The sequence below is a fragment of the Anopheles funestus genome, chromosome 2RL, assembly GCF_943734845.2.
Source record: "Anopheles funestus chromosome 2RL, idAnoFuneDA-416_04, whole genome shotgun sequence".
Lineage (NCBI taxonomy): Eukaryota > Metazoa > Arthropoda > Insecta > Diptera > Culicidae > Anopheles > Anopheles funestus.
This window is the reverse complement of record NC_064598.1, coordinates 52,726,464-52,740,319: the sequence shown is the minus strand read 5'-3', so window position 1 is coordinate 52,740,319 and position 13,856 is coordinate 52,726,464. Positions and strand designations below refer to the sequence as shown.

The window sequence follows — 13,856 nt, the reverse complement described above, 5'->3', positions numbered from 1 at the left end:
AGTAAGATTTAAAAAAAAGCATATTGCCTTCGAACAACCTGTACGAGACCACCTCCTCTTGTACACCCTGTACATGTGGCTGTCAAATGTCAACATTCGGTGCGCGCGTGTGTGAGTGTTGTTTACGGTGTTTGTTTTGCTTCTTCTTCTGCACCGGGTTCGTCGCTCGCTTCCAATGATCGTTTTCCCCGGTGCGTGACGTCATTACCGAACCCGGCAGTACCGAAAAATAGAAATCCCCTCAATCGAATTCACGTTCACCCACACACATACAGTTACCCATTGCTTTTTTCACGCATTTTAAACTCACCCCCTGCACCACGTGTGGGTGGTGGGCGAATGGAAAAGGACACACGTTAGGTGGTGCGTGGTGGGAACAATCATATCAATGCACCACCAGCACTCCCATCATCAATCGTGCGACATAAATTTCGCAGAAAGCGCTCTCGCACGGTCAATCCGTCCTGTTGGTGCTTCGCGGACAGTGCGAGATTTAATCGTTCATCGTTTCAAGAAGTTTAAGGTGAGTATACGTCGTGTGCTTCTGTTCCACGTGTGCGTGCGCGCGCGTGTGTGTGAGACGGTATACCGGAGCAGCAGCAGCAAAAAAAACCCACCCCAGATGAGCGAAAGAGAGTGTGTGCGCACTAGCCAGCAAATGCGCTTGTCAAAGCGAAACGCCACACCAGTTCCCGGATTTCGAGCCGTGTGCTTTGCTCCGCCGTCATCGTCGTCGTATTCCAACGCAAACCGTGAAGAAGGAACGCGGTCTGTGCGGTTCTTCGTTCTCCCGTAGTCCTCCGGGTAGTTCAGTGATAGTGTGCGTGTGTGTGTGTGGTTTTGTTCGGAATTTTCTACCTATTTTTCGGTGCGTTTTGCTGACTTTTTTTTTGGTTTAGAAAATGTTACCACCTTTAAGTATTTAATTTGCATGTAGAACAAAAATGCCACACAAATTGCATTTAATAATCGTACACGAGAACGAGTTGAACGTTGATGGCGTGATTTTCTGCTGTTGCGTTCTTCCGAGCATGTGTTGGTGGTTTTTTTAGGATATAATTTCGAGAAGTGGTGGAACGTTACGATGGTGCTGTTACGGTGCTTTCCTGTCTAATTTCTTTTTTTTGCGTCTCTTTCTTTTATTTATAACTCATTGCACATTTTCCGGGATATGGTGTGTGCAGCAAGGTGTAAGTTTGCGATCCTAACCAGAAGCGAACCGGCAGCAACATGTATCACCTGAAGACGATCGCCAAGAATGCCACCATCAAGCAGGAGGTGGCCACACTGGTAAAGGCCGTTGCGGCCGTCCAGCAGCCGATGATGGTGAACCAGCAGCAGCCGAAGCGCACGTACGCCGAGCACCAGATCCCGGAGCGCCTGAAGGATGTGTCGACCGCGGCCAACCCGCGCTTCTTCGACATGGTGGAGTACTTCTTCCACCGGGCTTGCCAGATCTGCGAAGACAAGCTGGTCGAGGACATGAAGGGCCGTGCCTCGATGGACGAGAAGAAGAAGAAGGTGAAGGGTATTTTGATGCTGATGCAGCCGTGCGATCATATCATCGAGATTGCATTTCCGCTGCGACGCGATTCCGGCGACTACGAAATGATCACCGGCTACCGTGCCCAGCACTGCACTCACCGCACACCAACCAAGGGCGGTAAGTAAAAACGGGTGGTGGTGGTGGTGGGCAGAAAATGAAAATTTTACCACTCTGAACTGGTGTACGGCGTTTGTGCCGATTATGTAACACGCGTACGGCCACCGTTCATTGCGTTGGGCCTCCTCAGTACATCGCAGCGTAGGAATGAATTTCGATGGAAAATCGTTATATCGGTTTTAGGAAAGGAAAACAGGTCTATGTTTTAGGTATTTTTTTTCTCTCTCTCGACATTTATGTCACACTTCGGTCGATGTATTGCGTCCCACCCAAAAACAGACCCTGAGACAAGGAATGATTAATGTGTACGCCTACGAGTGTTTCGTTCATGATACGCATTAAAGGAGGAAACCCACTTAGAACGACATTTATCGCTGCAAATGAAAACCATGAACCCGTATGATTAGCTGGTCAAGAGTGCGATAAGTGAGAATACAACCGGTTACTTGTCTGTGGAAAACGGGTAAACGAAATGGTTTGCTTGAAATTATTGCTTAAAAAAGAAATATGGCAATTACGTATCATCGATGTGCAAATGATGGAAAATGTACTCTTTCGTGACCACACGTGATACGCCAAATATAGGAGAAGGGAGGCTTCACAAGACACCATTCTTGTTGCTGATAAAATAACGCATTAAACAACAAAGTCACCGTATCATCTTTACCCATGTGTCCGTAGTACGGTTGTCAAGCAGAGTGTTGAACGCAGCAGATAAGTGGAACACAAAATAATAGCCCTTCCTTCCTTCATGTTTGCAGAGTTACCGCCATCGTAATGCTGCAATGTCCATTATCATTGACCAACATGGGTTGTAGCGGTGTAATAGAAAAATCGGTCTAATCGATGAAGGCAACACGCTATCCGAATTGTTAATATTCGAATGATTCCTGGAGGAGTTATGTATATGAATGTCTCTCTGCGCGCCTTCTTTTACTGAACCTTTGTTTTTTGTTATTCATTCCTTTCGAGTATCTAAATGGAATTCTAACCAAAGGTTTTCTTTTTTAGGATCAATAGCAACGTTAACTCGTGTGTAATAAAGATTAGATTACATATACGAGCTGGTAGTGTAGTGTGTCATCGAACACGCGTTCTCCGTACTGTTTGTACAACGCATAAGGGCTTAGAAACTGGCCCTGGTGATGTATCAGTTACTCACACTTTGTGAATCAATCAAAGGACAGGCCATCCATTCTAATTGGCTTTCATAGCAGTATGAAAGTTGATCCGCCACGACACTTGAACGAGAATGTTTCTCTCAAATGGCTTGCGTTCTTGCGTTGCGCATTATGATCATATCGCTATTTCATGAATGTCGTTGTTGAGATAGAGAACAAAAAACAGAAGCAAAAACATCGACTCCTGCGTGTGTGCCAGATTGCCACTGCTGGTATGTTGTTTAAAAACATGCAGAAAGATAGTAGAAAGCAAAAGGGCCAACAAAACGAGCACCGACCGAGCAGTGACTTTATTGTCAGGAAAGATATAAAAGAAACATAGAACAACACACATGTGTGCGACATGTTGTCAAGCAAGCACGTGGTTTCCTCCCCTGGATGCTGCTCCGTTTGCGCTGCTACCAGTTACGATGCACCGTCCATGCATTCATAACGAATTCTCGCTGATGATGGACGGGCGGGAACACTCGAAGTGCACAGCCACTTGAGCGGAATTCCATTACACACTTTCACTTCAAATTGTCTAGATGAAAACGAACCGACCCGTTAGCACCCGACCCAGCGCTGTTGTCATAGCGCTCGGTACACGGTCCGGGAAAGGTCGGGCCATGCTCTAGAGACATTCGATCGTCAACCTCTCGTGAATCAAATAGGAGTGGTAGTTGAATGTTGTTCTAGTTGTTTAAAGAGGGTGTCAGTCCGAGGCGATTATCATCTACAGCTAATCGGAACGCACGCATCGCCAGGCGCAAATAATAGCGCCATTTTTTTTTTGTTCATCATACACTGGACCAGCGCGATCACACTCTCCAAAGCAAGGTCACCGGTGTATGTCGCACACGTTGATAAGCCCTATCAGGGGGTCCATGGGAAGGACGACGAGAAAGTGTGCGGCCAGCGGTGGATGGTGCGGCGGATCGCGCACAATTCTTATGTCGTAACTAATTTTTAGTGCGACTTGCTCTGCTGATAACGGTAGCCAAGGGACAACACTGGGTTGCAAAAAAAAAGTTACAGAAAAATGATGCAAAAAGTCGAGCTTCATGTGATGCTTGCGAACCAATAACCGTGCGAAGCCAGGCAATAGAAAGGTAGAGGTAAGACACTTGTGTCTCTAAACCTAAGCTAGGCACATGGCTGTTTTGCGTGTTTATGGGTTAAGTGATACTTATCTCATAAATCCCAATGGTGGCGGTGGTCGATTATTGGTGCAAATCGATGTTCTTCAAATGTAATTCCCCTGTGCAGTGCCTAGAACTGTTTTGTCCCCTTTTGTCACTCGGGGGTGTGTCTCCGCTCTGGGTTGGTGGATGGTTTACGTCACGCGTAAGCAAAAATCGATGCACAGGCTAAAAATATTGCTGCACCATTCTAGCGTACCCCGGAGGTTTTTGGCTTGCTTTTTAGCGCGCGCACTCCATACAGCCCTTCGGCGTTAATGGCGAAGGTGCATTCATTCCGGTGTTGCTCGCCATTTGTTTGCCGGCAATGGCCCGCCGGTGGAGGTTCTTTCCGTGTTTATTCGCTTCTTGCGATGATTGTGTCACGATGTCACGAGGCCTCGTTAAGGAATGTTACGTAAACATGCGAACGATACGCTATTAGATCTGGTTGTTCTCTTCTCGCTCAAGATGCCGGTATCAAGTAAAAAAGCTGTTACTAATCTACTGAATAGCAAGGTGTTGTTAATAAACAATCGCGTGACTATTTAACGGTAGCCAAAATAAAACCAGAGACACACACAAAAGTTCTAATTATTACCAAATTCTCCTTCATGCCCTCCTAACACAAACTTCAATACGTGCGCCGACATGAACAACTCGAGTTTTTATTTTCTTTTTCAAATCTATAAAAACTATGCAAAGCCTGCTACTCGCACTACTCAGCATGTTTTTGGCATTTACGCACACTGTTACTACGCTTGTTTTGTTGATGCTGTGAACTATGTGACATTTTACGCACCTGTCGGCGGATATTAGCAAAAAAGGCTATAAATAGCAAACGGAGGGCATAATTTTGCGGAATTTAACCGATTTTATTCGCTTTTAAGGAATAGATAGTGATTACAAATCGACCGAAAGCAATGTCTGTTTCATTTGATATTTGTTTGTCTCGTGGTGCATATTGTTGTTTACGTGTGGCTACTTTTTCATTTTATGATTTGATTAGCATACACGGTTAGAACACGTCATTCCTGTCGCATCGGAACCGGTAGAATCGAATGTGTTTTGCAATGGGTTATGCAAATCAGTAAATAAATAAATGAACCACACCATCGCGGAGTGTGCGTTTGTTCACATCATCCGTGAAGGTTATTCGATATCGTTAGCACCAGTTTTCTTGCCCTGGTAACAATTTTCATGCTACTATCACATCGTGTGCTCTTTATTGTTATCACATGCGATGTGAAAAATAAATTTAAAATTTACCTGTCAAATTAGAGCCATCCTGTCGATACATTGTTGCACTAATGTTGACGATAAATAGCGAATGATCTTACGCATCGATTAGAGTGGATGAGGCGATGGAATTGGTAAATAATTTAAATTGTTGTAAAACCAGCCGTACCTACATACCATCGAGTGCGATCAGCACTTCCTTCTCTACGGCGATTGGGATCGTTTTACAGCACGGTTGCTATGGTGTTACATAACGACACATAACAATTTAAAGGCCTCCTAGATTTTTTCAATCACCTCTCCCCGACACGACACTTGTTTGTCGGTGGTGTTTGGGTTGTTGCTGTGTTTGCATAGACCGGTGATAGAACGTCTAAATTTAGCTCGCACGCGGTCCAATTCCGGCACCAGCTTCCCTGTGATGTTTCTCTACCGCTCGGTACGAAAAACCGGAGAGAGCATAGCATACGCGCATAAGATATGTTGGATCAAAACAAAAACCTTGCGAACGATCAGACGATCCTCAACCCCAACGTTTTGTAGTCGTCGGCGGTGACTAATCTCTGTATGTGAATGGTGTGTCCCAACATTGTGTCTTCCTCGTTGAAGTGGCAATACCTCTGCTAGAACGAGTTGCTTTTTGTTTGCGCAGCCCGCTCAAAACATTCTAAACCGGTTAGGCGATCATGCGGTGATGAAGCTTAACGATTGTTCCACCAGCCGGGGATACCAGTTTGGAGGATTTTTCGATTGTTGCTATGTCGTGTTCTTGTGCCCCAAAGGAGAGGTTAATGCTTTTACTTTTGATACGACCAAAAATATGTTCAGCGTTTCGTCCATTTTTTTTAATTGACATTTAAAACAAGGCTTTTGCGTCAATGTTCGAATTAGTATTGAGCCATGCAAAACAAACCAATGTTAAGCCTTGGGGAGGATCCCAACCTAGCTTTACCTTGCTGATAAGCGCTCTCTCTCTCGCTCGCAAGATGAAGAATCGAAACGAAACAATCATAACGAAAACAATTGTACCTCGTGGTGTTTTATGAATATCTTATCTACACGGAACGTCCGATTCGTTTGTGACCTTGAATGTGACATCTTCGTTTGCTATTTCTATCGAACGATGCATACGAAAGGATTATGTTGCTGAGGGCTATCACCTTGAAATCCCCAAAAATCTGATTAATCGCCTTATCTCTCTTCACAGGTATTCGTTTCTCGCTGGATGTGTCACGCGATGAAGTGAAAGCCCTGTCCGCTCTGATGACGTTCAAGTGCGCCTGTGTGGATGTACCGTTCGGTGGCGCAAAGGCCGGTGTCAAGATCGATCCACGCAAATACTCCGAACATGAGCTGGAGAAGATCACCCGCCGTTTCGCACTGGAACTGTCAAAGAAGGGCTTCATTGGCCCGGGCATCGATGTGCCGGCCCCGGACATGGGAACGGGTGAGCGTGAGATGTCGTGGATTGCCGATACGTACGCCAAGACGATCGGTCACCTGGACATTAATGCGCATGCCTGTGTCACTGGCAAACCGATCAATCAGGGCGGTATTCACGGACGTGTATCGGCCACGGGTCGCGGTGTGTTCCACGGACTGGACAACTTCATCAAGGAAGCGAACTACATGGCCCAGATCGGTACGACACCCGGCTGGGGTGGCAAGACCTTCATCGTGCAGGGCTTCGGTAATGTCGGTCTGCACTCGTGCCGTTATTTGACGCGTGCCGGTGCCACCTGCATCGGTGTCATTGAGCACGACGGTTCGATCTTCAACCCGCAAGGTATCGATCCGAAGGTAGGTCTCGGAAAATAACAAAGGAAACATTAATATCCTGAAGATCCCCTTTTTTAAATGCGTTTAAATTATTTGTGCATTACTTACAGACGCTGGAAGACTACAAGAACGAAAAGGGTACGATCGTTGGCTTCCCCGGTGCTCAGCCGTACGAGGGTGAAAACCTGATGTACGAACAGTGCGATATCTTCATTCCGGCTGCCGTCGAGAAGGTGATCACTGCTGACAATGCTGGCCGAATCAATGCCAAGGTAACACACAATCAGGAGATATGAATGAGGAAACAAATAGTCCATATAATGGCTGTCTCTTGTCCGTGCAACATTCGTAGATCATTGCTGAAGCTGCCAACGGACCGACCACGCCTGCCGCCGACAAGATCCTGATCGATCGCAACATCCTCGTGATTCCGGATCTGTACATCAACGCCGGTGGTGTGACAGTGTCATTCTTCGAATGGCTCAAGAACCTGAACCACGTCTCGTACGGTCGTTTGACGTTCAAGTACGAGCGTGAATCGAACTACCATCTGCTCGGTGAGTGTTTCCCCTGCATGTTTCGAAGATCGCTTAAATGCACTAGAGCTGCTTGCTTTTCTGCTTGTCCAGTGGTGTTCATCCAGCGAAAACTGAAATGAAAATCAACTATAGGGCACGCACTAATCATACCAACACCGAACAAATGATGAAACCCGAAGGTTTGGTTTTGCTCTTTACGAAAGTTTGCTTCTAGTGGAAAACATTTGGCTGAACAAACAGTTGCAACCACGCTAGTATTGGGTCCAATGACGGTTTCCCCAATGTCATCGCAAAAGCACCTAACACAGGAATTGGCATAGAATGCAGCTTTCGCCGTACCAAAACTTTTATGCCTTATGTTTAATATTCACCAATCGCAACACATATAAAACATAAACCAATCGGACAGTAGAGCATGTGCAGCGATTTAGTTATACACCAGCAGAAACACGGGATATGGTGCCCAAAACCCCCCATCAACCCGTCGTAACAAAACTGGTGATAGCAGAGTGCGATACGAAATTTTCACATCCATAGGCAACCTCCTCAGGAAGAAGTTGTTCTGTGCTGCATGCCCTGCCTTGCTGCTGTATGGCTGCCTAACTATATCTGCATACATATATTTATGCTGTGCACTTTAGCGCTGTCCCTGCACCTTTCATTTCTTTCTCTTTATTTTATCGTTTTTCTTTCCTTTTTTTCTTTCTTCTATTTTCTATACTCTGTTTTGTTTTTTGACGGCCATATTATTTGATGCAGCCTCCATTCAGCAATCGTTGGAACGATTCGTATTTAGCGACGAAGAGAGTAAAGTATCCAATCAGTTACGGTGATCTCTCTTTGTGGTTGTTTAGTATCGATGTCTGTGTATTTTTTTTTTTCGTTATTGTAATTGGCATATTTACCACCCACCTACATTACTCCTCACTCTCTGTGTAATTTGGCCCGTGCAAAATTTTCGGCATGGTTTTTTTGTTGTTTTCGATTTCCTTATTTTAACTAGGGTTTGTCCCGTTTAATTGGTTCGTTCCACAAAAATTGAATTCATCTTGTTCTACCAACCAAACGCACTCGAAATTGGTGTGCTGCACACCAGTGTCTAACACATGTTCCGTTGCCATATCCGGTTCTTTTTCCTTGTACCCGTCCAACTCGCGGACAGCGTCCACGTTCTGATGCGTTACCATCAACACTATCGTTCTCTGTCCGCTCGAAATTCGCTCGTAAACAATTTGCGTGATTTTTAAAAGTGTGCTCCCTTTGTTTTATCTTCTGCTCTGCTTTGAATGAAAAACTAACGATCTTAACTATAACATTTCTTCCCGCAAAAACAGGTGTGTTTTTGCATCGTAACTTTGCTCTGCACTCGTATAAATACGAATGAACACACAGCAAAACGAGACTGTGTGCTGCATGGTTTGTCGTGTTTGAAAGTTTGAAATTAACCACTTTTCCAACGGCCTAATGTTCCGCCCGCTTTGACTGTATTGCGTTTGCGTGAATGCCGCTAAAAGCGGGAAAACTTATGCCATCGCACCCGAACTATATTGGTTGATTGATTGGTGCTTTTCTTCATTTTTTTCTTCTTATGTCGTTCCGTGGCTCCATGGCACTTTTGGCTAACTTCGCAATCGGTACAGAATCGGTGCAAAGATCACTTGAGGCACGGTTCGGTACGGTCGGGGGCAAGATTCCGATTGAGGCGTCCGAAGCGTTCAAGAAGCGCATCTCGGGTGCCTCGGAGAAGGATATCGTGCACTCCGGTTTGGACTACACGATGGAACGTTCGGCCCGTGCCATCATGACCACTGCCATGCGCTACAATCTCGGACTGGATCTTCGTTCCGCCGCTTACATCAACTCGATCGAAAAGATCTTCCAGACGTACCGTGATGCTGGTCTCGCCTTCTAAACGTCCCACCGCGATCACACAGCAGCGATCGTGACGCGAAGGCGCATCGTTCTTGTGCGTGTTTAATGTTTGGTCCGTGAACAATTTTGCTCTCTTCCCTCAACGTGTTTTTAAAAAAGGGTTTTCTTCCCATCGTTTATGATGTGTTCGTAAGACAAAGCATTTCGGTTTTGTGTACTTCTCTACACTGTATAATTTATTATTCTCGAGATTATCGCATTACGTGCCACTGTATTTAATGCGAGTAAATACATTAATTAATATACTTATATTTTACTGAACCAACGAAATGAGTCTTCGCTAGCGTTTATTATTCGGCTTTCACAACGCACGATCGCACGATCGTTTTGTTGCTACGATAGTTCTACCACATGCCGTTCGTCGGAACGCGAAAGGATTTGCTTTATTTCTTTTGGTGATGCAAAACTGTGAACAATCCTTTTTATTCGCTCCGCTTCTTTGCCACCCACTCTCGTTCGTACATTTTTGATCTAGTTTTACTTCTATTCTTTTTCTCTTTCTCTTTTTTCTCTTTTCCTCAAAAACCAAACCGTTTTGTCTAATCGTGCGCCACACGCGTACGCGTGCATCCCTTACTACTCTACTCTACTCAACCGTCACAACTATCCAGCATCCGTCCAGGAGTCGCTCGAAAAGTATATGAGCGAGGAAGACAGTAAAGTATCCAAAATTTCCCAGTTTGTACAGCAAATGTTTCGCAAACCCACCACCACTGTTCCCCGTCACCGCAAGTTTCGTTTCACTTTATCGTGTTTATTTCTGGTGCTCCTCTTTATTTTATTGTGTTAATTAATCTCTTTGTGTTTAACTTTCTTTCTTCTTCTGCTGTACCACCTGTTTGGAATGTGATGAAAACGGTGCACACATCCAACTTTTGCCAACTACAAACCTGAGAGAACATATTGTATCTTATGCAAAATCATGTTTCCCTGGTTCTGTTGTTGAATATTTCTAATTATTGTTTTCTTTCCTTATTTGGCTTCTTCGTGTTATGTCGTGTTTGATTTTATAAATTATTCGTTCGTAATTTCATTAATTGCGAGTTATTTTCTTGTTTATAGTTTTCTTATTGTATTTAAAAGTATTCTATTCGTTCTTTCTGTTGTGTTCTACATTGCAATGCTATTCTATGGCAGTGTAATATTTGTTATTAAATTTTAAAGCTATAGTTTAAATTGTTTATTCAGCACAATAGTTTAGTAATTTATATCATCTATCAAGTAGTAATAGCCACACATTAGAAATGGAATGATTTATAATTCCTAAGGAGTTATAGCCAAAACATTAGTGTTGGATTGCTTCAGAAGATTTTAATCATATATAGCCTAATTCCAAACTATAGAACCATCCCGATTTTTATGTTTTTTTCCAGTATTGCGAAAATTGTTCAAAAATATGCAACAAATTCTGTTTCATGTAGAAGGACGGGCATATGAGACTTGTTTCAATATTTTTTTTAAAAGAATTTTAGTTAATCGGTAATACTTCATTAAAAAAGTGTAAAATTTTATTTTCGTGTTCAATTTCTAAATTAAAATTTAAACAACCTAGTTAGTTATATCTTACTCCAGAAGTTTTGTTCATGAAAAATGAAGTCGGTAATGTAGCTTGAGCTTAATAATCCAAATCAGAGGAGATATAAAGTTAACATGTTCGAAAATACTCCATAAAAAATTGTATATAATTTTCTCAATCATTGGAGTTTAAATGTCGACAAGTAACAGCCTAAAAAGTAAACTCATCACACACTTCTTGCAAAGTTTAAAGTTCAAACGTTTTAAAGTCTTGCAATTCGGTGCCCAGAATTTCTCAGAAAAGCTGAAAAAACGACGGTCTTGAAATATTCGTCAAATTTTATTTCGATACTCGTTTACTTGCAATATGAATGGAAACCACTTCTTATCCAATATTTGAAGCAGGTTTTTTTAATTCCAAAAATATACTCTTTTTCGAGCTTTGTTTTTTAGTTTTTTTTTCTATTTAAGCGATATAGCTTTTAATAGATGTATTTAAATTTATCATCACATCACGAGTATTTAGAATTTATATAATTCTCACAATTGTGAAGAACAAAACCCAGAACCAACGTCGAATATCTGTTTTGACAAAGATTGCTCGTTGTTTGATGTCTGATACGATTGATGAAAAGGATTGTTGTTGCCCAACTTTGCATGAGTTATCAGTTACTTTCACACAAAAATTTAGGTAGAAAATAGTTTCATCATTTTACCTCCATTTCCTCTCTCACCTCTGATCGGTAGGTTTTGTTTTCTAATGTCGTTCGACTGTTTTGACGGTGTTCTTTTTGGTCATTTGAAAAAAAAATAGGTTTTGCCAACTGTTTTTCGTTTTTAGGTGATAAATTATAGAAAAAGGAATCAAAAATGTTAGTGTTTTACTGTTGATGTTGCTCGTCTCTCGTTCTTCAACAATGTTTAACTGCACGCTCGTCTTGTTGTGATCTGTATCATGTACACAAAAGCTTGGTTCAGTTCGTCTCCTGGGAAATATATGCTAACAGTTAATGAATAAGAACGAATAGGAGATTTTGTGCTCTGTTACTAATTTATATTTTAGTCTCATAGAGAAGGGAAAGCTGTGTTCTGTTTGTTTTTATTTAAGTTAGGTTTCGTAAGCAATTTCATCCATCACCTGGGGTCTTTTCTTCTCACTGTTCATTGGGCCATTCATATTGTTCCTTTTTCTCTAGAATACACACCCTTCCGCGATTGAAACATTCCCACAAACACCCACACACACATACGGCGATGATCGATCGTTTTATTTTACAAAAACATTTTTGGATACGATCGTTCAAGCGCTTGTTTGATTTGTTGTCATTTCTTTTGCCCTATCTCTTCATAGAATCTGTGCAAGCCTCGCTGGAACGTCGCTTCGGTAACGTCGGTGGCAAGATCCCGGTAACGCCTTCGGAAGCATTCCAAAAGCGCATCTCGGGTGCCTCGGAGAAGGACATCGTGCACTCCGGTTTGGATTACACAATGGAGCGTTCGGCACGCGCCATCATGAAGACGGCCATGAAGTACAATCTGGGCCTGGATCTGCGTTCCGCCGCCTACGTCAACTCGATCGAGAAGATCTTCCAGACGTACCGTGACGCTGGCCTCGCTTTCTAAGCCATTCTTCCCGCCTGTCTTACCGTGTGTCACCAATGTAAATGGAGAGCACAGAGAAGAGCCACACAAAAACAAAAAACATTCCACACGATCGCAAAAAATCGTCTTAAGACAAATCGGCTCCAGCCAGTAGCAGCAAGTGTTACGAAAATTTACCGGAAAATCTATCAACAGCAAGATGTATGCCTGCTATCGGATCGAAACGGAGAAACTCAGTTAAGCAGAACGTTATTTCACGCATTAGAAATTTAAGGATCCGTTTCCTCCTACCTCATCGACGTGCCGATGCGGAATGCGCAAGTGATGACTCTCACCACACAATACAATGTTATAACATTCCAGTAACGATTTGGTAGAAAGTGATGCAGTCTGTTGCATCTCACACATTCCATTTTAGATTATATGTTTGATCAACAACGGTGTCCCATGGTGCTTTTGCTTAAATTTAATATTTTGCGACACTTCGATAAGTTTTGTTTGCATTCGTGTACTTACTACATTCAACAACATCGTGTGATGCATTCCAACTTGACCATCCAACGGTATACCTGCGGCAGTAGTAATGCGTTTGTCGAGCGTGCACAACCGAAATGTATACATTCCTCCTGCCCTCCTAGCCGAAGTCGACGATGCCACCAGAACGGTCGGAACCCCTCAACCCAACAAACACAGCAGCAGTATATTTAGATGTAATGGGAAAATTTAGCAAATAAAACGTCCGCGCTTAAGATGCGGACAGCTCTGGAAGGGTTTCCAACACACAAGAAAAAAAACGAAAATCATATACTCGACGATGGAGGGCTGCCGTGAGAACGGACCAATGTACTACTGCTACTACAACACTTCACACTACCACTGTGTTCTTATCGAAGACAATTTTACAACTTCGCGCGCAGCACTATTCAAACTAAACACACAGAGGAAAACCTTTAGCCCGCTTACCAGCTGGGAAATGTGAAGACCGGTGAACAAATACTGCCGCCAATGGCAAACACTCAAACTAAGCATAGCGAGCAATCTTTACCCAAAAACTTTAACGGTACCAATAGCTGACGCAACGCAACACTGAACAACTTTCAATAAAGCGAAAGTAAAACAAACAAACAAACAAACTAAACTCTTAACATGTTGCAGATTTTGTGCATTATTTACATCTTTCCTAATCCGACAGTAGCGTTCATTTGTGTTGCGAAGAAGAAGAAGGCCCTCCACGGCTTAAACTCGT

At 43.2% G+C, this 13,856-nt stretch overlaps 1 protein-coding gene across 6 annotated transcripts; it reads left to right on the top strand.

The window, feature by feature from the left end:
• The first annotated feature begins 388 nt into the window (after nucleotides 1–388).
• LOC125760796 (glutamate dehydrogenase, mitochondrial) lies at nucleotides 389–13,748 on the top strand. Of its 6 annotated transcripts, none has more exons than XM_049421310.1 (7): nucleotides 389–523; nucleotides 1,185–1,663; nucleotides 6,451–7,043; nucleotides 7,133–7,294; nucleotides 7,375–7,579; nucleotides 8,321–8,368; nucleotides 9,202–9,763. In XM_049421310.1, exons 2-7 carry the CDS (start codon nucleotides 1,231–1,233, stop codon nucleotides 9,471–9,473), a joined length of 1,713 nt encoding a protein of 570 aa, XP_049277267.1. In that variant the 5' UTR covers nucleotides 389–523; nucleotides 1,185–1,230; the 3' UTR covers nucleotides 9,474–9,763. The 6 variants fall into 6 exon arrangements, with proteins under 6 accessions (XP_049277267.1, XP_049277266.1, XP_049277270.1 ...); XM_049421309.1 differs by lacking the exon at nucleotides 389–523 and adding an exon at nucleotides 656–868; XM_049421308.1 differs by lacking the exons at nucleotides 389–523; nucleotides 9,202–9,763 and adding exons at nucleotides 662–868; nucleotides 12,360–13,748.
• The last annotated feature ends 108 nt before the right edge of the window (nucleotides 13,749–13,856 follow it).